Source organism: Hemicordylus capensis, chromosome 5 (genome assembly GCF_027244095.1).
Source record: "Hemicordylus capensis ecotype Gifberg chromosome 5, rHemCap1.1.pri, whole genome shotgun sequence".
NCBI classification, from domain to species: Eukaryota; Metazoa; Chordata; class Lepidosauria; order Squamata; family Cordylidae; genus Hemicordylus; species Hemicordylus capensis.
Genome location: NC_069661.1, coordinates 192,641,149 through 192,666,376, shown reverse-complemented (window position 1 = coordinate 192,666,376; position 25,228 = coordinate 192,641,149). Strand labels below are relative to the sequence as shown.

At 43.4% G+C, this 25,228-nt stretch overlaps 1 protein-coding gene across 4 annotated transcripts in view; it reads right to left on the bottom strand.

Annotated features, from left to right (window-relative positions):
- LOC128327235 (ancylostoma secreted protein-like) overlaps positions 1-25,228 on the bottom strand; it is a 77,622-nt gene that overhangs the window by 51,106 nt on the left and 1,288 nt on the right. For 2 of the 4 annotated variants that reach the window (XM_053255761.1, XM_053255762.1), the window contains exon 2: positions 19,213-19,455. In XM_053255761.1, coding sequence (XP_053111736.1) covers positions 19,213-19,455 — 243 coding nt within the window. Of the gene's footprint in view, positions 1-2,768; positions 2,855-17,381; positions 17,486-19,212; positions 19,456-25,228 lie in introns of those variants that run through there. The other 2 variants (XM_053255760.1, XM_053255759.1) reach the window with 2 other exon arrangements.

The following is a 25,228-nucleotide window of genomic DNA, read 5'->3' as shown; positions in this document are numbered from 1 at the left end:
AGATGAGGCCTGCTCAGCTCACCTCACCCCAGCTGCCACCCCTTGGCTGTGCACATAATGGCTTAAATTATGCCCAAAAAAAGGAGGGTCAGTGGCGTTGCAGGAGGCCCTCCTGGATCTTGGAGGCCATGGACCAGGGCCCCAAGGTCCAGGGTTAAGAGTGCCTCTGTGTATACTTTCTCTTCTGTTTCTTTGTGTTTATTCTTACTATCTTTTCTCTCATTCTTCTCTTTTTTTCCCTTAGCATTTTTATTTTTGATCGGTCCTCCCACCCCAGCGTTTCTCCCAGAGAGCCTGAGGCAGTCTGTGGCTGCACAGGTCTCCTTCAAGCATTGCACTACTTGTTCTGTGAAGCTCCCCTCATCGGATGGGCATGAGGAGCGTTTAGCGAGTCTTAAGGAAGCACACCGCTCTAATCTGTGTAAGATCGGTCTGGCCTTCACAAGACAGGCCCAAAGGAACTGAGCCTCGAGGCTCCATGCTCTATTGTGGGAGTGGCCCTACTCGCTACCTCAGCCCTCAAAGCCACGCCCCCTAGCCAGCATCCCAGCATTAACATACCAGCTCTGGCATGCTGTGCTTGGAGGAATCAGAGCTCCTGACACAGGAGGCATCACAACTGGCATCGGTACCCAAGCCGGGTTCTGCACTCCCAGCATTAAAGGAACAAGTGCTGCCAACACTGAAGGCTTCATCCTCAGGACTTAAGCCCACTAAGAAATCGAAGCCTGTTGACCAAACTAGGTCTAAAAAGAAGTGTAAAAAGAATCCGCCCCTCTTAAAGCAGTGATGGCATCTGTAGTGACCTCACCAATGCCAGCAAGCGAGGCAGATCCAGGAGGAACGTCAGGAACCTGACCTGGATTCCGAAGGGGAAGGTAACCCTGACTGGGAACTGGATACAGGGGGCTCCCAACACTCAGATTTAGGGCCCTATTACCCATATGACCCTGTGCAGAGCCATATGACTTGGCTCAGACTCAGGAGACACCATCTCCTCGATGTATATGGACCAAGAACTGCCACCAGATCCCCCACATTTGGATGATCTACTGGACAAGGATAGAATTCAGTCCCAGTGGCACACCTACCTGATTTTGGCACTTGGACTGTGCTGGTGCCACTAGGCTCCCCGCACCCCCGCCACCATGAGGCCTCCCTCTGCCACCGCTGTGAGGCCCAGCTGTGCCAAACCACAACTTTTCTGTAATTTTAGCCACCATGTGCGGGGATGGAGTTGAGCTGAGTGGGCCTTCCTACACTGTGGTGGCAGGGACAGGCAGAGTGGCTGATGGGCCTGTCCATCCGTCCCAGCGGCCCTCAAACTGTGAGGCGCACCTGTGCAGTTTGAATAGATCGTTACAAGCCAGTGACATCATGGGCTTGCAATGATATATTCAAACTGCACTGGTGCGCCTTGCAGTTTTCAAGGGCCACTGGGCTGGACGGACAGGCCTAGCAGCCGCTCCACCAAACGCCTCCACAGGGGCGGGGGAAGCCTGCTCGGCTCACCCCCCCCACACACATGGCTGCTAAAATTACAGAAAATCATGGTTTGGCGGGGGGGCAGTGGCGGTGCAGGGTGGTGGCAGGAGGCCCCCTAATCTTTGGAGGCCCCCAAGAACTTGGAGGCCATGGACCGGGGCCCCAAGGTCCAGGGGTAAGAATGCCTCTGTCTAGACCACATCTGAGGACCATAGACCATAGTTTGAACAGAATCGGACCATAGCATCAGCCCTAGAGCTAGAAACTCAACACACAATACAGGAGTCAGCAGACCCTGTGTTTGGACTCATCCAATCAGCATTCACAACACCAATATATCTACCGCTTCTGTCTACTGTTACCGAAGGAGTCAAAGGAGGATGGACCAAACCAACCTCGATTCACCCAACCTCTAAGAAATTAGAGAACTTCTATAGGGTGCACCAAGGTAATGTGTCCTACTTGTTTCTGTATCCCAAACCTAACTCTATAGTGGTTGAGTTTCCTCAACAAGGTGCCAAGCAAAAGTTATTTTCTACACCATCCGACCCAGATGGGAAGAAGCTGGATTTGTTTGGAAAACGGATTTATGCTACTACAAGTCTCCAGTTGTGCATATCTAATTACAAGATATGGCTCATTACACCCACTTTCTCCTGGATAAGCTTGAACTCTTTATTCAGCAACTTCAACCGGATCAAAAGGAAGCTACCATGACTTCTCTCAGGGGCCTTGCAAACCACCAAGCAACAGTTTTACTTGGTTTGGCATGAGACAGACTGCGGTTCTATAACCATGGCTGCAGCAGTGGCACTATGGAGGTATGCATAGCTGAAGTCCACCTCTCTTTTGCCTCAAGCAAAGTTGTAGAATGAAGACCTCCCTTTTGATGGGGAGAACCTCGTTGGCAAGGAGACAGACACTGGAGAGGATCCACAAAATGAAGAGAACAGCTAAATCCATGAGCATCCAGTCATACCAATAAAGGCCTACTAAACAATGACCTTGGGCCCCACAACCACAACAGAGATCTTCTTACCAGAAGGAACAGATACCAACTGCACAGAGTATGTGCAGACATCCTAGCATGAAGGAAAATTGGACCACTTACAAGAACCAACCCTTTTGCTATCTGCATAGCTCTTTCTGAATTCCATGCCGAGCAAATTAAGAGGGTCTCATGAGTGTGTGATCAGGATGAAACATACAGAAACTAACTTTCATTTAATAGTTCCTATTGTATATTTTTAAATGAAGTTTACTTTGTTCAGTTCTATACTTACTACAGAGGTTATTTTCACAAGTATCTCCTTTTGGGCATTGGCTACATGGCTTCCCTTTTTTATAAGGTCTCCATGGAAAGTTGCCACTAAAGAACAAAATTTTCAAAGTGCAAGAAGATACTCAGTACACACAGATATACTTAATATTAAAATGCAAGTTATTGCAATTTTTAAAAAAATAGATAAACTAGTCGCCTATGCTTCTGAACTAGCTAACATGATGGCATATCTTGAGTCGGAATTGTTGATCAGGCCAGTCATGTGGACTAGAAATAAACAGTGACATATGCAGAATTAATAAGTATATTTAGGAAATGTTTAGGGGTCTTATGTATGCCATTTAGATGTCATTCTCAGTCTTATAGCTGATAGAGCAACCACTGCTTTGGTTCAATACAGCTTAGAGCTGCTCAGAGATGTTACTGTTGTTGCCAACACTGCACAAATAGTAGCAGCAGTAGTAGTAATTTATTACCATCAGTGACCAGTCACCAGTCACCGAAATAAAAATCAGTATAGAACAAAATCAAGTCAAAGCAGTAAAACTAATAACAAAACAGCAAGATATTAAAAGAATCAGTTGCAGTCAGTGTTCCCTCTAACAGGGATTCCCAGATGTTGTTCACTACAACTCCCATAATCTCTAAGCACAAGCCATTGCAGCTGGGGTTTCTGGGGGTTGTAGTCAACAACAACTGGGAATCCCTGTTAGAGGGAACACTGGTTACAGCTAATCAGTAGCTCCTATATCAGTTTACAGACTGCCGCAAAGAATGTTGCTGCCCCCACTGTAATAACTGCATGTTGATCTGCCAAGAGATAGATGTAATACTCTTCTGATTGACCTGGCCTATCTTTTTAAAGAATGGTTCAATCCAGATAGTACGAATGTCCCTATAGTATGCACAGTGTAAAAGAACATGTAAGACGGACTCAATGTCACCTGAACCACATGGACAAACGTTTCCTTAGCAGTATCCCCTTAAATCTGCAATCTAAAACAGCAGAGGGCAAGGCGTTAAACTGTGTCAGCGAAAAAGCTCTCCTCTGATTTAAGGTGGTCAACAGTGTGAGGTATACAGCTGGCCAGGGATAGTTTGAAAATCCACCTAAAGTACTACTGGTTACAACCAGACTCAAATCCAGTTGCTTCTCCATATCCACTACATGCTGTTTAATAATTTCTTTGGCAGCATCATGACCCAAAGCCAATCGATACTGCGGCAAAAAGCCATATCTGCCCAAATTATCATAGAGGCTCTTGCACCAAGATGAGTGACACTCATCTTTCAGAACCAAGGGGGCAAGGCCCTGAGGGCAGGCATTTGATTTGAGCCAATAGTTAAATGTACGAAGCCACACCTGTGCCTAACTCTAGTTAACCTGTTTCTAAACATAAGATAGTATTCTATACACATCTGGGGACTTGAAAAATGGCATGAAGAAATCCAGAGGACTTAAGAACGTAAGAACTTCCAAGGACTTAAGAATGTAAGAACAGCCCTGCTGGATTTGGCCCAAGGCCCATCTAGTCCAGCATCCTGTTTCACACAGTGGCCCACTAGATGCCACTGGAAGTCTACAGGCAGGAGCTGAGGACATGCCCTCTCTCCTGCTGTTATTCCCCTGCAACTGGTACTCAGAGGAATCCTGCCTTTGAGGCTGGAGGTGGCCTATAGCCCTCTGACTAATAGCCATTGATAGACCTCTCCTCCATGAAGCTATCCAAACCCCTCTTAAAACCATCCAGGTTGTTGGCTGTCACCACATCTTGTGGCATAGAATTCCACAAGTTGATTATGCGTTGTGTGAAAAAGTACCTCCGTTTCCTGGTCCTAAATTTCCTGGCAATCAATTTCATAGGATGACCACTGGTTCAGGTGTTATGGGAGAAGGTGCTCATAAGGAAGGTGCTCTAGGTCCCTGATCATCTTGGTTGCCCTCTTCTGCACCTTTTCCAGTTCTACAATGTCCTTTTTTAGATGTGGTGACCGGAATTGTATGCAGTACTCCAGGTGTGGCCGCACCATCGTTTTGTATAAGGGGATTATAATATTAGCAGTTTTATTTTCAGTCCCCTTCCTAATGATCCCTTTTATGGCTTCCTTGACTTTACCTGTTAGCCATACTGGCATCCTCCTGGACTTAGTGGTACCTTTTGGATATACAATCTAACTGGGCTTCTAGTATTGTGGTTTTGAGTAAACTCCATGCATTCTGGAGCAAAGTGACTCTCCTGATTTTTCCTTTCAGCTTGCTTTTCACCATACTCTTCATTTTGGAGAAGTTTTCTCTTCTGAAATCCAGAGTGTCTGTTTTAGACTTCCTTGATGATTCTTTCCCCACATGTATACTGAATTTGATCGTACTATGGTCACTGTTCCCTAAGGGGTCCATGACACTGACACCACTCACCAGGTCCTGGGTGCCACTCAGGATTAAGTCCAAGGTCGCCTTCTCTCTGGTTGATTCCAAGACCAACTGTTCTAGGGCACAGTCATTCAGTGTATTTAGAAATTTGACCTCTTTGTCATTACTTGACTGTGAGTCTACCCAGTCTATGTGTGGGTAATTGAAGTAATCCATTATTACTGCCCTGCCTCTCCTTGACGCCTCCATGATTTCCTCCTGCAACTCCTAGTCACTGTCAACATTTTGATCCGGAGGGCAATAACACGTCCCCAGTAGCACATTTCCTTTCAGGCCTTGTATTGTCACCCACAGGGTTTCTGTGGAGGACTCCAGTCCTTCTAAGTTTTCTAGCTTGTTAGATTCTATCACTTCTTTAACATACAGTGCTACTCCACCTCCAAGGTGCCCCTCCCTGTTCTTTCTATAGAGTTTATATCCAGGGATAACAGTGTCCCACTGTTTCTCACTGTTCCACCATGTTTCTGTTATGCCCATTATATCTATTTCTGTGTTAGCAATCAAGCACTCCAGCTCACCCATCTTGGCTCAGAGGCTTCTGGCATTGGCATATAAGCACCTATACGGTAAATATCTTACCTGGTGTATGCTATCTTTCGTTTGACTTTTTGACTAGCTGGCACAGCCTTCTGTCTGCTCTTTATGTGGTTCTGCTCTGTCCCCTTCTGTTTTATCTGAATCCTTTGTACCCTCACACTTTAAAGGACGGCATTTCCCTAACCAGATACTATCCAGCTCCTGTCGGCTATTCCCCAGGTGTCATTTTAAAAGCTGTTTTGCAACCTTTTTGATTTTATGTGCCAGCAGTCTGGTTCCATCTTGGTTCAAGTGTAGCCCGTCCCTTTTGTACAGGCCTTGCTTTCCCCAAAATGTATCCCAGTGCCTAACAAATCTAAACCCCTCCTCCTGGCACCAACGTCTCATCCACACATTGAAACCCCTCAGCTCTGCTACCTTGGGGGTCCTGGACTTCAATATGCTGTCAGCCTAAATTTGGCTTCAAAGACCTCCCAACTACATTTCCCCACATTGTTGGTGCCAGCATGCACCATGACAGCTGTCTCCTCCCCAGCACTGCCTAACAGCCTATCTAGACACTGTGTGATGTTCGCAACTTTTGCACCAGGCAGGCAAGTCACCGTATGGTCAACACGTGGGTCACAAACCCATCTCTCTATACCTATAATGATTGAATCACCCACTACAAGGAGGCCCCCACCCCCCAGAGGAGTATCCCCTGTGCGAGAGGATATGGGCCTATCTTCCACGGAAGGGGACCCTTCTAAAGAAGCATTTCCCTCTTCCTCAGACCGATGTCCTCCTTCCCCGAGACCATCATTCTCCCTGACAGCAGAGGAGCTATCAGCACTGGAGTGGGATGCCTCTACCATGTCCCTGAAGGTCTCATCCTCATACCTCTCTGTCTCTCTGAGCTTCTCCAGATCCTTCACCTTGGTCTCGAGGGAACCAACTTGTTCCCTGAGAGCCAGGAACTCCTTGCACCGAGCACCCCCATGACTTCTGCCTATGGAGCAAATAGTCAATACATGCAACACTCTATGCAATACACTGGGAAGTGCCCCCTCCCCTGCTAACTTTCTATCTTAACTGGTTTTGTTGGCTGTTTATAGTATTTAGAGATAGTTTATTAGAAGCATAGGTCTCAGCTGTATTGGTCACTATTTAACTGTCCAAACAGCCTTTCTCAGGAATATGAGAGAGGGATTTACCTTCTCTTCTCCACCAGGCTCCTTGTGATCACAGGGAATTGTTCCAGGCTCCCCCGCACCCCACCCCCGCACACTTCCTGCAAAGCTCCCACAAAACTCCAATGCCCTGTATGCTATCCCTGTTCGCTATGCTTTTGGGCCTTCACCTCTTATGTAGAGAGTAGGCTTCAAACTGAGACACAGAATGGGGCTCAAAGGAATGTGGGGCCTCCCACAGCCCTAGCTGACTCCTCCCTCTCCAGGCAGCAACAAACAAAAACTGGATGCCACAGGAGTTTGCTAGCCCTGGCAAATAACAAACACACAGACTAGGACTTATCCCTTAAAGAGAAACCAGCCCCATAAAATCTCCCCTCCTCCTGTTAGTTAGTTAGACTTAAAATTACAGGTGGAGGAAATCTAGACCCCATACAACATTTGTGCCAGGATTTTAGCCTGATACACCCTAACCTCCGGAGGGATGAAATGTCCCCCATTAGTGTGAAAAAAATTGAGTACGGCGAATGCAATCCACTGTGCATTTGTTGCCACATGTTAACATTGTGGGCCCCATGTACCGTTTGCGTGAAAAACTAGACCCAAGTACTTGTAGGTCTTAATCTGCTCAACCTTGCACCCATTAATTTACCATTTATGTTCTTTTGGTCTCTTGGAAAATACCAGGACCTTGATCTTTTGTGTATTTATAACTAGCGACTCATCTTCACAGAACTGTGTGAGTCTTCGTAGCACCCTCATACCAACTAGTGTTCTTGATAGTATAGCCACATCATTGGCATAAAGTAAAATCGAGATGGGTCTACCAACTAGCTTAGGCTGATGGATGTCAGGGTTGTCTAATAGGTGGATTAAGAAATTAATGTAAAATTGAACAAAAAGGGAGCTAAAATACACCCTTGCTTATACCCCTTCTGCATTTGGACAGAATGCAAGTTCGAACAGATTGCCTTTGTTATTACACTTTACTTTCAATGAGGTGTTTTCATATAACATGTGGATTAGGAAGAGTAATAGTTGGTCTTTAGAGGTAATAGCCAATTTGCTCCGAAGTGATGATCTAGGAATAGAATCAAAAGCGGCTTTGAAATCAATAGATGCCGCATATAAGGAAGTTGGGCTGAGGAAATTTGTCTTGGAGAGCAGAAAAATGGGGATGGTCTGGGGGCAGCAATATCACAGGTAGCGGGCAGAGGGAAGTATGGTGGTGGGCAGGCCATTACAGGGGGAAATGGTCCAGGCAATCAAGGCCTGTTCCTTTTTCCAGCTCTTCTGTCAACACTATGGCCTCAGGGAGCTTTGAGAACACTCCCTCAAGGATTAGGGTGCTGCTGTTGAATACCAGTTAACGCTAAAACATCTCTCATCTTGATTTGATTGTAGATGAGCATGCTGACCTGGTATGTGTGATGGAGACCTGGTTGGATGAGCTGGGTGGGGTTGGCTTCTCTCAGCTCTGTCCTCCAGTTTTCCTGATCATACAGCAGCCCCACCTAGAGGGCTGGGGAGGGGGCATTGCGGTCATCTATCGAGAGACCTTTCCCATTTCCAGGCAATCTCAGAATTTTGGATATTTGTCCTTGAGGGTGGGCCTCCAAGATAGACTGGGGATTCTGCTGGTGTACCGACCACCTTGCCGCACTTTAGTCTCCCTACCTGAGCTGGGGGTGGGGGCTTTGGGTTCCCCCAAACTTATTGTCTTGGGAGATTTCAATGCCCATGCTGAGGCCCCCCCTAGTGGGGCGGCTCAGGATTTCATTACCTCCAGGGCAACCATGGGCCTATCTCAGCTGGTATCTGGGCCTACCCACATGGCAGGATATACTCTGGATCTTGTTTTTGCTGACCAGGGAATAAATGATCTGGAGATGGGGGAGTTTGAGATAACTCACTTGTCATGGACAGATCGTCATCTGGTGAGGTTTAATTTGATTGCTACGTCTGCCCTCTGCAGGGATGGTGGACCGATTAGAATGGTATGCCCCCAGAGGCTTATGGATCCACTCAGTTTCCAGACAGCCCTCATGGAGTTTCCAGTGTCCAGAGCTGGTGACTCTGTCAAGGCCCTGGTGAATCTCTGGAACAGAGAGACAGCCCAGACTGTTGACACAGTTGCTCCTAAATGCCCTCTCCGGCTTGGTGGAGCCCATTCTGCTCTTGGGTTTTTGTCAGAACTTAGGGCAATGAAACAACTCAGACGACGGCTGGAACGTTGCTGGAGGAAGAGCCATGATGAATCTGACTGAACATGGACTACAGCCCATTTTAAGGACTACTCCGTGGCGGAGGGGGCAGCAAAGAAACATTTTTTCTCTGCCTCCATTTCATCTGCTCAGTGCAGACCAGCAGAGCTGTTTCATGTAGCAAAGACATTGCTCCACACATCCCCACAGGTAATGGGGGAGGAATAATCTACAGCCCATTGTGATCAGTTTGCATGTCACTTTGCAGATAAAATCGCATGCATCCATTCTGATTTGGACTCCAGAGTTTTGGCAGTTCCAGCAGACATGCCTCAGGTACCATCTGGTCCTATTGTGTTGGATTATTTTCAGTTGATACAGCCTGAGGATGTGGACAAGATCTTGGGCAGTCTGTAGGCGACATTGTGCACTCTTGACCCTTGCCCTTCATGGCTAATAAAACCTGCCAGGAAAGGTATATGCAGATGGTTGGAGGTAATTATCAATGCTTTATTAAGGGAGGGCAGGATGCCATAATGCCTCAAGGAGGCAATGGTAAGGCCATTATTAAAAAAGCTCTCCCTTAATTCCTTCAACTCGGACAACTATAGACTGTCTCTAACCTTCCCTTTTTGGGCAAGTTGACAGAGCATGTGGTGGTGTCCCAGCTGCAGAGGGTCTTGGATGATACGGATTATCTAGACCCTTTTCAGTCTGGCTTCTGCACCAGATATGGCAATGAAACTGCCTTGGTTGCTCTAGTGGATGACCTACGATGGGAACTAGACGGGGGAGTGCATCCCTGTTGGTTCTGCTGGACCTCTCTGCAGCATTTGATACCATTGACCATGTTATCCTTCTGGACTGTCTCTTGAATATGGTAATTGGAAGTACTGCTTTGGAGTGGCTCTGGTCCTTTCTTGCGGGAGGGTCCAGAAGGTGGTGCTGGGGTTACCTGGGGGACTAATAGTTGGGGGACTATTGCTCGGCTCCGTGGCCATTGGCCTGTGGGGTCCCACAGGGTTCAGGTTTGTCCCTCATGCTGTTTAACATCTACATGCAACCGCTGGGAGTGTTCATCCAGGGACTTGGACTGAGTTGTCAGTAATATGCAGTTGACACTCAGCTCTATCTCTCCTTTTCACTTGATTCTAGGGAGGCAGTAGATGTCCTGAATTGAGGGCTGGAGGCTGTGATGGGTTGGATGTGGGCTAATAAAATAAGACTGAATCTGGACAAGACAGAGGTAATGTTGGTCAGTAGGAGAGCCAATCAGGATGAAGAGATTCTACCAGTTCTAGATGGGGTTGCACTCCTCTTGAGGGAGCAAGTATGCAGCTTGGCGGTACTGCTGGACCCAGCTTTGCTTTTGGAAGCTCAGGTGGAGGTAGTGGCCAGGGGTGCCTTTGCACGGCTTTGGCTAGTGCGCCAGCAGTGTTCCTTTCTTGAGAAGGCAGATCTGGCCACAGTTACCCATGCCTTAGTCACGTCACGGTTTGATTACTGTAACACACTCTCCGTGGGGCTGCCTTTGAAGAATATTTAGAAACTGCAGCTAGTGCAAAATGCGGCAGCTAGGATTTTATCTGGAGCTGCCTGCTGGGATCACATCACACCCATTTTGAAAGAGCTCAGCTGGCTACCAGTTTGTTTCCAGGTCCAATTCAAGGTGCTGATTTTGACCTTTAAAGCCCTTAACAGTTCGGGCCCTGGATATCTAAGGGACCACCTGCTCCCAAGGGTTGCTGCCTGCTTAACAAGGTCAACTGAGGGGGCTCTGCTCCAGGTGCTGACAAAGCAAGCGGGACAGGGCCTTCTCTGTTGGTGTCCCCAGACTCTGGAATGCTCTTCCAGTGGCTATTCACTCCTCGGTCTCCATCACAGTTTTTAGAAAGCATATTAAATCTTGTCTTTTTACCTAGGCTTTTATATGATTGTCTCTACTGCTGCTCCTTTTTATTTTGCATGGTTATTTTATGCTTGTATTTTAAATATTTTTGTTAGATGTTTTTATATTTTAGCTTAATATTTTTATTTTGTATTTTTATAGTGTTGTTTTAATTTTTCTGTGTGAACCACCTCGGGACTGTTTTTAATGAAAGGTGGTATATACATTTAACAATAAATAAATAAAGAAGAGTAGTTGGTATACTTTTCCGTTAAGTGTCTTAGAACCAAGGCCTGATCCAGTGTAGATCAGCCGACTCAAAAGTCAGGCTTTTCATCTTTAAGAATGTTACCTTGCTCCATCCAATCAATAAGCTTGTTAAAAAGATGTCTCGCATACACTTTGCTAACTATGTTCAACAAGCTTATTGGGTAGTAACTAGATGGATTGGAGTGCTGCTGACCACTCCTATAAATAGGGACAATAACAGCTGTATTCCATTCTTCTGGTATACAACCTACCTGATCAATATAGGAGAACAGATTTGCCAGAACTGGGGCCCACTAATCAAGATCTGCTTTTAATAACTCTGCAGGGATCAGGTCCACTCTAAGTGCCTTGCCTGGTTTTAGCTGGGCCACTAAACTAACAATTTATTGAGAGGTGACTGGAGGCCAACAAATAGCAGTTATTTGCGGGGGTGAGCTAATAATGTTCACATTTTAACAACAAAAAAGTGCCAGATAAGGGAATCCTGATGTGAGCAGTAAATTCTGCTACTATATCAGAAATATGTTAAATAGTGCAGATAGATGGAAGATCGCAAAATACAGAAGTAGTGGTAGTTGTATCTCAAAACAGAGCTCTAGCAGCCAGGAACTGGAAGAGGCACCTTACTTGCTGCAACACTGGAGCAGATGTGAGGCAAGGCAAGTCATTGGTGTTATCTGTAGTGTGCTGCAGGGCCATCTAGATGGGGACCAGGTGATCTGGGGTGAATTGGAGCCTGGCTGACCTCATATAGCTTTTGCTTTAGTTCCTTAGCCTGAACTACTCATTTCTATATAGCCACTTGAATCCCATGCTTTGCCCTGCCTTCTCCCCAGTCCCTCAAAACTGCCACCTTTGGGAGCTTTAGGATTTACCTGACCTGACTACATACCTGTTCTACTTCCCCAGGATTTTGTTTGCTATACTGACCTTAGACTTCTGCCTGACTTGACTCTGCTGTAGGAGTATCATTTTGCTTCCACTAGACACTGCTTATAAATGTGTTTCAAAGGCACCATATGTTTTCAGTGATTTTAAGCCAAAGGAAACCAAAGTCAGTAGCACTACCCCAGAATGTCTCATTACTCAGGAAAATTGATGTAGTAGTAGTTATTGTTGTTGTTATTATTATTATTATTATTATTAATTCAATTTCTATACCGCCCTTCCAAAAATGGCTCAGGGCGGTTTACATAGAGAAATAATACATAAATAAATAGTTAATACATAAATAATACATAAATAAATAGTTCAATAATGGCTGATGAAGACTGTCTCAAAAACAGCTTAGTAGTGATGGGACAGGAATTATCATGTATTGGTAGTTTATGTAATCAGCAAGTTCTAGTAAGAACTAATCTGACCACTTCCCTTTCACTATCCCTACAACTTGACTAAATTTGGTCCAAATCGGTTAAGTGGTTCACAAGTTAGCCCACTTGCGCCTCAAATGTTCATGCATCTGCCATCTTGAATTGGGGGGATTACATCCTTACAAACTATGCCCTTGAGCAGTCCCTATGTATCCTTACGCCTGTAGCACATTTGGTTCAAATTGATTAGGCAATTCGCAAGTTAGCTCAACTGTGCCTCAACTGTGCTTCTGCAGTGTTTTTCAAGGCAGGGCTGGAAAATGCATCGCAAATTGCAATGCAAAACCTGTGTGCACACTCTAAGTGCAGCTTGTTCCAGCCATCTGGAACAATGGGGAACTAGAAACACCCTATTGTTCCCTTAGGGACACCAAAGTAGATTGTGTGGTATGCCATAATGTCTACCACCCAATCTGCAAAAGAATGGTCAAGCAGCTGATTTTTAACAAATTTTTAACTTTCCCCCAAATCCCCCATGGGGTTTTTCTATCCTATGGGGGTTTGGGGAAAAGGTTAAATATTTGGTTTTAAAAAGTTAAAAATTAGGTTTAAAAAGGTTAAAAATCACCAGTTTGCCCAATTCTCTTGTGGGTGGGTGGTAGGTAGCACACATCATGCTCTACCACCCAACCTATTTTGGTGTCCCTAGGAGCTACTCATGGGGAACAATGGGGTGTTTAAAGTGGCTAATTGCTACCTATGGCCAAAACACTCAAATCATTATAGGCTGTTTCATTGAAACCGCCGGTTTGGCTGCTGTTTTGAAGAACTGTTTTGAGGATTCTGCTGTTTGTTTCAAGCTTGAAGCAATAACAAAATCTGTTTTGTGCACATCTCTAGATTTCAACCTTAATTTAAAAACTTAGTGTATTTTTTTGTTCCATTGCTTCTCTTAATATGTTAAACTTCGTGTAGTCTTTATGTATTTTATGTTGGAAGTGAAGGACTTTGCGCTGTCTCTTGTCTCAATGACAGTGGAGGATATACTAGTAAGTCAGAGGGCTAGAGGGTCAAGACATTGGTCATCCCTTCTCTACTGCTCTGACACTATCCCTTTGGAATGTAGATTGCTACTCTTAGGGACTAACTTACTTCCTTTCTGCTTTGTACTTCCTCTCCCTTCTTCTCTTCCTGTTTCTTCTACCTTGCAACATGCAAGCTCCTCTCTCCTGCACCATGTGTGCAGAGATGCAGAATCCATCTGCATCCAGCTAGCTAGCTAGATTAGAGATCCTAACTCCTCACTTTCCTAACTAGAATGGAGTTCTCTAATAAATACCATTTATATTGATTTGAAACTATGAACTGGCTCCAAGTTACTTTACTCTCAGCACACACGCATGCCTAACTAAATTCCGCTGTGTTGTGCCTCTGTGCACTCAGCTATAATGAAAAAGGGTTTCTCTTACCAGAGAGAATTCCCAACATTTTCCATATATATTATTGTGCGTTTAAAAAACAATTGTTGTAAGCCACAATGAATTTTCCCTACTTCATACTTTTTTCTAATCTCTGTTGCAGGACAGGGGAAAGAACAGAGTTTGCTCTTTACTCTTTGGCAATAAGCTGCATTTCCTTCAACATTAAAAAGACTTTATCTTAAGCACAAAAGTGTTTATTTATGCGCTCATAATATATGTGCTTGAGTTCTGTTATTTTTATGTAATAGTTTACACAGTTGTGCTATGTATGGGCTACATTAAAGTATTCTAAATCATAATTAGTCATTTTGAAATAACATTTTATGTGCTGGTCTCAGGATGTAGATGTTGACAAGGCTTAAGCATACTGAAAGCCTTGATCCCTAGTGCCTGTTTTTGTGACTGCAGTTTTTTTAATACTACTTGATCACAAACTACGCCGTTAAGGTGTCTCTACAAATGTACCAAATTTGGTTCAAATCAGTTAGGTGGCCTAAAGGTTAGCCCACTTGCACCTCAAACATTCATGCATTTACCATTTTGAACTGAGGTGGATGACATCATCACAAACTATGCTGTTGAGGTTTCCCTATGTGTCCCTAGAACTGTACCCAATTTGGTTCATATTGATCTAGGCATTGCGAAGTTGAGCTGGGACACACATACATACACATACACACACACACACACAGCCAGGTGATCTCATGTGCTTATTTTCCTTAAGGAATATAGCCTAAAAACAGAAATGATATATTACAAAGTACTGGTATATAAAGTCTGGGTGTTTAATGCTGCATGAAATGGCCCGGTAAAAAGATCCTTCACAACTGCTGGTGGTAGATGTCCAGAACAGACACAAGTCAACTGTACAGTGCACTGTTTAATTTGCATACTATCAAAATTATTTCAAAATTAACAATATGCAAATTAGGCTACCAAGATTTGGGAAGCTTGAATATTGCAGCACTGACTGGAAGGACTTAGAAGAACATTCATATAGCTCTAGCTATACGACCCCTTTGGAAAAAACATTCCTGTGGAAATAATCTGTCAGGGGCAAATTTTTCATGTTTTATTCAATAACTCACCCTTCTCCCTTTCAAAAGCATCTGATAAAAATGGTGACAAAGCTGCAAAGTCTTGAAGACTAAGAGAGAAATCTGGGGTGAAGTCTGATTTCTTTGATCTTGTGGTAACAGTACTTGATGTAGAAACAGGGGAGTCTGTTCTAGGTACCTTATGACTTCCACTGATGGGGGGGGCAAGGTTTTAAGTCTGTATGGTATTGTGAAGTGGTCCTTCCTGAAATTTTGGAAGATGTCAGCTGCCACTTCTAGAGGGCGAAATGTGTATAGGTTCCTGCCTGTCGTAGCAGGGACATAAGTGTCACCTGCTACCCTTAGAAGAGTAATCATCTCCCCTATGTGGAGAAACATCTCCTTGACCCTTAGGTGAGTGTGACTTGGCTAGCCTGTAATCACAGGTGCTTTTCATCCAGGTGACAAAGGAGAAGTAAAAGATTTTGCCTTCAACCACAAGAGGAGAGTGCTCCGCATGTTTGGGGAGTTCAGCACTGAGAAATTAAGCTGCTGTTCCTGTCCAATCCTGGTTTCTTCTCCTCTTGGGATTGTGGTGGACAGGTCATTGAAAACATTTATCAATGTGCAGCAGCTGTAAATAAGGCTAATTTTTAAGGGATTACTAGGAAAGGGACTGAAAACAAAACTGTCAACATAGTAATGCTCCTAAAAAACTATGATGCAACCACATTTGGAATACTATGTATAGTTCTGGTCATCGCACCTTTAAGAGGATATTACAGAACCAGAAAAGGGCAACCAAAATTGATCATGGGGGCTGGAATGACTCCCCTATAAGGGAAGGCTACAACCAAAGCTTAGAAAGAAAGTGGGAAAGGGGGGACATGATAGAAGTGTATTAAATCATACAAAGTGTGAATCAAGTGGATAAAGGTAAGTTTTTCTCCTTTTCTCATATTGGAACTTGGGGTCATCCATTGAATCTAAATGTTGGAAGATTCAGGACAGACAATATGAAATAGTACTTTACACATGTAGTTAAACTATGGAATTCACTGCCCCTGGACGTTGTATAGCCAATCTAAGTGGTTTTAAAAAGGGAACAGAATTCATGGAGGATAGGGCTATAAGTGGTTACTAGTTTCGATAGATATATATTTCTATCAGAGGGGGCTTGCCCTTGAACACCAGGGGATTGAGTAGAGGGGTGTTGCCCTTGAACACCAGGTGCTCTGGATGGAACACCAATGGGAGTGGGCAGTTGCCCTCTTCCCCCCCCCCCACCACTGGCAGGTTTCCTGGCTGTACATTACTGCATGAAGCAGAATGCTGGATTAGATGGGCTCTTGGCCTGAACCAACAGGGCTTTTCTTACGCAACTCCTCAATAGCTCTCTTGCTGAATTTCTGCCCTTTTTGGAGAACGGATGCCACATTTGCCCTTAGTATGTGAGGGGAGAACATTTGCGGAGCTGTTGCCTGCTTGACTAGCTTGCTTGGTTACAAGGGGGAGGTGTCTGTGCAGCAGCAGCCCAAGCACTCTCAGGCTGTCTTTCCCCTAACTAAGACTACCCCTAACCATTCCTCAGTTGAAGGGGCCAAGGTAGAAAAAAATTCCCTTGGGGATATAAAGTAGCACCTTCTTGGGGATATAAAGTAGCACCTTCTCTCCAGTCTTTAAGGGGGCTTGTGAGGGAAGACATTTTGGAGAGCTTTAGCTGTTCATTTAGCTATGTAAGCAACAGTGGAAGGAATCTGTGTGACAGAACCCTGGATATTCTCCACAGACCAACTGCTAACTGTTGTTGACTGGGGGAAATGTCCAAGAAAGCAATTTTTCCCCCTCAGGGAAATGTCAAAGTTCTATTCAGCAGAGAGAGCAGAGCTGAGAATTTCTCTTCAACTTTCTGCTTTTGCTCTCTGCTTTAAATAATTGTCTTCTGAACCAAGGCTTGAGTTTGAACTTTCTTTTTAAAAAGTTTCACATTTAAAGTGGGAACACACTAAACCTGCCCCCTCATAAAAGAAGTAAGTAGTTATTTGGGGACAGAGGATAAAACCCTTCCTCTCTAGGTCGTTAAAATGAAGTTTGCCTTCTTAGCCTTTAGAATCTAGCTGGTTCCCCCCCCCCTTGAGAGAATAATAGTGTGAAACGTCTGTTCTTTGTTGCAATTTCCTCTTTCTGTGTTTCATTTTACGCAATAAAATAAGGTCTGGAGAGAAGAAGTGTGAACACAGATTTAGATCAATATAGTTAAAATTATCTTTAAAGTTTAACTTACCCTGGACCATAATTGCATATAAAATATTCAATATTTCTTTTTTTACCCACTATAGGACAGAAAACAACAGCACAGCCAACCTTGTAAGAAGTGCTCCACACTACCTGGAAACAATTTTGCAGGAGGGAAAAAGATTTTATTTTACAAAATAGCATACAAGCTGTGCAAATAGTTACTAACATTAATTCACCCTTTAACATTCTCTTTATTTAATCCTAATAAATTGGGATTTACTCACACACTCTTGACCTTAAATGCAGAACTCGTACACACACACACCATTTTGCTGAAGTTCTGCATTTAAGGTCAAGAGTGTGTGAGTAAATCCCAATTTATTAGGATTAAATAAAGAGAATGTTAAAGGGTGAATTAATGTTAGTAACACACACATGCAGTTTGCAAGCATATGAATATCTTATCTTTCTGTGACTCTAGTCTTTTTCTCTATGAACATCATTCCCATATTTTCTGGGACATTAATGAATTTTTCCAGGGTTTTGCATTTCTGTGGTAGTCTGGCTAAGGTCTGGAATCCACCTGCGAAAACAGCACATCGCACGCGAGTGTTAAGACCTGGAGCTACCAGAACAACATGTCTTTCTCTAGTACCATCCACAATTTACAAAACCTTTTAAAAATAATTTAGGATGATGTTCTATTATGGCACATAGGAGATACACACACACACACACACATAAAATTTTTACTGCTTTTTGTTACCACTATTCAGCCTCATTTAAGATTTCTTTACTTCATGTGCTGAGCTTCAGTGAGGGGAAGCCATTTTAAAATCTTGTCTCTGGGCCCACTACAACCTTGCCATGCCCCCATGCAAGTCTTCCACCCTTTAGTGCTAGCTTGTTTCTGGTAGTTCGGAGAGCCCCCCCTCCCACCGCTGAGTACTAGCAATTCATGTAAGCCCATTTAAGTTGAGACTTAAGCAATTTTTTTTCCTTTCAGAAATTATTGAATTACCTCTAAATGAATTCAAACTGCTATGTCCTTTATAAATAAGCAGACATTATGTCGTGAATCTGTTAGCTCGGCTAACCCAACAGGATTTTACAACCCCCTTCAGCACTCCCCCTGAGAGTAACCAGAAAGCAGCAGCGAAACCAAATGAAGGAAAATAAAAGGCTCACAAAGCAATTAGTCAATTGATTAAGTCCCTTGAACTGAAACTAGGTACCCCCCTCTAACACTAACTGAGTAATAAGTAGAAGGAAAAGACAAAACAAGGAATGAAACAAGCAAAGAACACAGAACAAGAAATTAAGGGAACAATGCAGGAAAGTACAGACAAGGCAAAATGGGACACAGAAATGGTTGAAATTCAAAAGCACACTATCTTCAGCCAACAAAGTTGCAAAGAGCATCAGAGCAAAGAGAGACTGTTGAATATATATGGCTCAAGAGAACCAGCAGCCAATCAGGCTTCCCTGAGTCAGCACTTTGGCTTTCTTTCTTGGGATCTCCTACACCTGCGTGACTCCCACTGAGCCTGCCTCTTGAGATGTCGTCTCAAGACAGGCGAAATCCCAGGCTCTTCCCCATCAAAGATCATGTCTGGCAGCTGTTGCAAATCCTCAGCTCCAGAGTCTGGTTTCTCTGCCAAATCCTGTGGCCGTGCCTCTAAGCCCTCACTAGCTGGTAAGTTGTCCTGCTCTGACTCTTCTGAGTCAGAAGTCTGAAACATGACACATTATTGTGATGACAATGGAATTGTTATTTCAAAAAATATTTTAAAATAGCCACTGTAATAGCTAGCTACTCCATATACTTGTTATCTGGACTCTTGATATTATGTACACTACATAAGAATAGAAGTTACCTGCGTATAGTGGCCACATACACTTGTACATGAATTGTCCTTGTAAGTATAATGCTTGACTTCATCGTAGAATACACGGATGGGGATTAAAGGATCATATGGACGTCTCACAGCATTTCCAATTGCTATATTTTCTCCAGTGGGCCCAAGTCTTGAATCAGGATGCCCTAGATATGTGTTATGTTCAAATACACATTTATTTGCCCATGCTCTAGCTATTCTAGCTAAAGCTAGGTCCCAGGTCTGAAAAATATACAAGAATAATGCACAACTTTCAATAATACCGCTTTTGTTAGCTGCACTCTAATAACTAAGTATGAATCAGCTCTGTTGAAATTTAGAATACAGTTATTTCTTATTCTGATGTCTTTTGCATCAAGCATTCTCATTAAACTTCTCATAACACCCATCTATTAGACACAAAGCTCCAGGTGGATGGTGCGTTATACCAGTACTTTCATAAAAATCCACTCAGCAACACAGAATGCTGGCATGGCTTATCTCTGAAAACATCTTTAACTATACAGATAAACTAACAGAGGGATTCAAACAGGATGTAACAGTAGCAAGATCTGTATTGTAAAACCTGGATTTGCCACAATAACTTAAAATACGTGGTGTGCACGACCAAAAGAAACTATTCAGCCCGTGTTTAAAACTTTATACTTTTTAGACCTATGTCATTAGAAGCTGAGCGTTTTTGTTGTTGCTGCTCCTGTGTATTTTATGATCTCATTCTATGTTTTAAAAACTTTTAATTAGTTTTGAATTTTTATATTCCAATTTAATATTTTATTGTGTAACTGTTTTATTGTTGTTTTACATGTTTTTAAAACCGCTTTGAGATTGTTTTCATGAAAGGTGGTATAGAAATCTAACAAAATAAAATAAATTAGATATAACATATTTCTACATATTTTAAGCACTTTTGTTTGTTCTGTCCCAAGAGATGTCACCAATGTTCTCTTCTGAATTGTAATTTTTACGGTTGAAACTTTACTTGTTTCTAACATGCCTGGAGCTCTATGTCTAACAGATGAGTGATAGGCAGAAACTCATTAGGTAGAGGTTCCCCAAGCATTTGGAGATGGGAACTGCACCCTTTGCAGTTCTGGCTGTCAAGCAACTGAAATATATTTATTTATCATATTTATATAGCGCCTGATATGCATATCTCTAGGTGGTGTACACAACTTAAAATGAGTAAAAATAATATAAGATAAAAACAATTAAACAGTTTAAAATTAATTTCAGTTAAAAGCCTGAGAAAACAGGTGTGTCTCGAAGGTCTTTCTAAAAGCAGTCAGAAATGGAGATGATCTTATTTTTACAGGGGGCATATTCCAAAGCCCCAGGGCAGCCACAGAGAAGGCCAGGAGAGTGTAACCCCATCCAGAACAGGCAGATCTCTTGGGACCCAACCGCATACAGTCAGTTCCTCAGTCTTATTCGGATTCAACTTCAGTTTGTTATCCATGATCCAGCCCATTACCACCTACAAGCAGGCATTTAGGGAAGTTATGCCATTTCCTGAACAGGTTGATATGGAGAAATAGATGTGGGTGTCATCAGCATATTTATAACACCCTGCACCAAATCGCCTCATGATCTCTCCCAGTGGTTTCATGAAGATGTTAAAGAGCATTGGAGACAATGTGGAGCCTTGTGGAACTCCATACTTTAGTTCTCACTTTGCAGAGCAGCAGTCTCCAAGTGACACTATCTGGAATCTACCAGAGGTAGGAATGGAATCACCGTAAAACAGTGCCACCCAATACCATCTCCCTCAGGTAACCCATAAGGATACCATGGTCGATGGTATCTAAAGCTGCTGAGAAATCCAAAAGGATCAGCAGAGTCACACTCTCTCTGTCAGTAGCCAATTGGAGATCATTCATCAGGCCGACCAAGGCAGTGTCAACCCCACAGCCCACTTGAAAGCCGGTTTGAAATGGGTCTACTAGATACTCTGCATCATTCAAAACTGCCTGAAACTGAGAGGCCACCCCACTTCAATCACCTTGCCCAACCATGGGAGATTGGAAACAGGTCTATAATTAGCTAACTCTGAGGGATCCAATACAGGTTTCTTCAAATAAGGTCTAATAAACTGAGAGGCCACCCCACTTCAATCACCTTGCCCAACCATGGGAGATTGGAAACAGGTCTATAATTAGCTAACTCTGAGGGATCCAATACAGGTTTCTTCAAATAAGGTCTAATAATGGCTTCCTTAAGACCTTTGAACACATCCTCCCTTCCCTGAGAGAAGCATATCAGAATAGGCAGAATATCAACAGGTGCTGTTTCCATCCTCTATGTTAGAAAAAGTTCTACCTCTTTAAATGTCTGCCTGTTGTGTAACTGCTAAAAGTCCTGCACCTTATGGCTCTTACAAAGAACTCAGGAGCCATATGAGGTCCAAGGTTGGAGGGTAGCAAAAGCCAAAGATCAGCACTGAGGCCTAGCAGTTTTGAGGTAAAATGAAGGAGGCCGCTGTCAGACAGAAGCAGTCAAATTACTACTGCTAAGGAGCCAAGGTCTATGTAATAGGGGAAGAGGCCCAATCTATCTCAGGGACATGAGTTAAACTCCTCAAGTGTAATAGTTGCCCTATATTTTCAAGGCGCTTTTTCTTCCCTGGGGGCAAGGGGTGGGAATGTGCCAGAATCCACCATCCCTTTTCAGCAATTTATAGTTTCTAGAGCTAACAAAGGTCAACCATGACCAACCACTGTTCACTCTCCCACCCTTCCCGTTCACTCTAATAACTGTCAGAGCTTGAAGTTAACAGCCAACAAGCCAACTTGCCTCCTCAAACGGTCTGGTTTAAATGAGGAAGTCAGTTGGCTTCCTGGCTGTTAACTTGAACCTCTAGTTGTTGTTAAAATAGATATCCTTTATAACCCCATGATCTGACTTTGGTGGCATTTGGCAATTTGGATATTGGTTAGGTTATAACATCATACTTCCAACAAGAGGATGGGACATTCCTTCTCAATCAGAAGCAGAAGATAAAGGATCTCCTAGAATGCCTGGGACTGACAGATGCCAATGAAGTCAATACACAAATGGTTGAAAATTTCTGGAAGCAAAATCGGGACAGTGAGCTTTTACCAGCCAACAATCAATACAGAACGCAACTGGAAAGCTTCTGTATATAGCCACAGTAACAAGGCCAGATATTGCTTCAACAGTGGGAATCCAGAGCAGAAAAGTAAGTGCACCAACCAACAATGACTGGATTGCAGTCAAAAGACTGGGAAGATATCTAAAGGGCACTACACACTATGTGCTGGAGATTCCAGCAAGCAGCAATCCCAAACTAGTGGGATACATGGATGCAGACTAGGGTGAAGACAGAACAGACCACAAGTCCACAAGTGGATACCTGTTCTTGTATAGAGGTGGAGCCATAAGTTGGGCTAGCCACAAGCAGTCACTTGTTGCGCCTTCATCCACAGAAATGGAATATGTTCCCACAGCTGAAGCATGCCAGGAAGCGGTGTGGATACACCAGCTACTATCTGACTTTGGGACTGAGAAACCAAAACCCACAACAATGTCTGAGGATAACTAAAGTTGTATCCAGATCTCCCAAATGGAGAAGATGAAGTTTTGAATGAAGCACATTCCCATAAAGTGTCACTATGTTCAAGACATGCAAGAAAAAGGGGTAGTCCAGCTGGAGTACTGCCCAACAGAAGAGATGGTGGCAGATAGATTGAATAAACCACTGCCCAAAGACAAATTCCAGATGCTTTGTGAGAAGATGGGAGTCATGAGCCAGTGCGACAGGCGATGAGAAGGGGTGTTGAAGATGGAGTTCCAGTGCATCGACCTTTTGCACCAAACTATCCTAAAGACCAGTAGGGGCATTGGGAGTAGAAGTAGTTAGTGAGGGTCTTCTTACCAATCCCTCCTTTACCTCTACTCTATGACCCCTGCCTTGACTCCTCAGGTATTTCCTCTTGGGAGTTAGTCCGCTTCCTTTCCTCTTGGAGAGTAGATGGAAACATCCCTTTCTCTCTCCACCTATCCATTATGTAGCTTTTAGACAGGGCTAGGTCTTTACTATCCAGAATGTATTTCACCAATAAACGTATAGTTTGGATTGTATAACCATCTCCATGTGTATTATTTAGATGACTATAGCAACGAAACTCTGCACTCTATTCTGTAACTGGAATGGGGTAGCTTCCTTTGTTGGCACTTTGAAAAATAATTACAAACTCCAACAGATATTCGGTTACATCATGCATGGTTAGTATGCACAATATTTTAGATATTATTCTGAAAGAACGAAAAATTAAGAGTTAACACTATCTAGTACATTGGCATTACTTACATTTTCTAAAATATCCTGGCTAATCATAAGGAGTCATACATCTTTATATGATTGCCACTGAATAAGCCCTATTGAAGATGTCAAAATGTGTTTTTGCACATCTTTGGCATTTCTGGTATCTTTGGCATTTCAAAATGAATTCCTTGGATTATTCTATCATGTTTTTGGACTTTCATGCTTTTAAATATTAATACATGGCTGATCTTCTTGGAGCTACTACATCAGTCATCTATTTAGACATGAATAACCAGATGGATTTGAGACAAGACTGATTTATGAATTCCATTGACTGCATACTTCTAATTCTTGACTTTTAGATTCAGCTAAGTTCTTAATGTATTGTCTTAGCTGTTCTTATGTATTATTCTTGCTGTTTATGTATTCTAATTTAACTCTCTGTGGAAGTTTGTTTCATTCAGGACCTCTCATAGTTCTTAAGCTTTATAAAATACATGATAATATTTTTAGTCAAGTTGCATTACAGTTTTGGGTTCCAGTTGAATTTCCTTGATCCCCATTGCTCAATCGCAACAGTGCTTTTGCTGCCTCTAATACAATAGTACAAAAACTCTAGTCTAACTTTATACCTTACCACAAACATAAATACAAACAAAAAAACCAAAATTATAGAAGAAAGCAAACCCTCATCTTGCCACATTTACATAATGTGAAGCACTTTGCATGCTCAAAATGCCAAGTACTATAGTTATTGTTATTATTACTAAGAAAGTAAACAGGAAGTCTTAGGGACTAGAGATGTGCACGGAACTGGGTGGGGGTGGCTCAAGGCGGTGGGGGGTGCCACTTTAAGGGCGGGGGAGGGTACACTTGCCCCTCCTCCTGCTTTCCCCCCACTGGCACTCAATTTCCAGAAAAGCCTTTGGGGCGGCAGTGTACCTCCCTGCTGCCACTTCCCCCTCTTTGTCCGGAAGTACCGGGTACGTGTGCACACCCATCTGAGGTGCATGTGTATGATGTGCGCATGTGGACCCGGTACTTCCAGCCACTTCTGGCCAAAGAGGGGGAAGGGGTGGCAGGGAGGTACACTGCTGCCTCGAAGGCTTTTCTGGAAAACGAACTCTGGTGGGGGGAAAGTGGGGGGGAGGGTAAGTGCACCCTCCCCGCCCTTAAAGTGGCAACCCCCGACCTCGGGCTTCGAAACCCACCCCCCCTCCCGGTGTTCGAACCTGTTTGGAGGCCTGTAAAAGGGCCTCCGAACAGGTTCGTGCACATCCCTATTAGGGACGTGGCTGACGAAGGGACAAAATCTGTCTCCTGCATGTGGCACTGGAATCACTGTCTTTGTGTGTGTCCTTGAGATACAGGTAGATGTACTTGGAAGTCAACACAGTGGGACTCGATTATCAGTATATCATCAACTGGTAATTTAATTTATTAAAACATTTGACTTGAAAATTGCCCCAGATTAATAGCACAGAATATTTTTACAACTTATTTTTAATAAGAGTATTTAGAGAAACTACAGACACCAAGCACAATCTTGAAAAAGGTATCCCTCTAATTTTCCCACAGAGGGAATGAAATATCTATAACAGTTGCCTGCATCTTCAAACAGCAGGTTGGTCTCTTACTTTAGAACAATTGTTCTTAACTCCTGTAAATTGTTCTTAAAGTTCTGAGGAAATTTAATTGATTTATTTTGTTTGC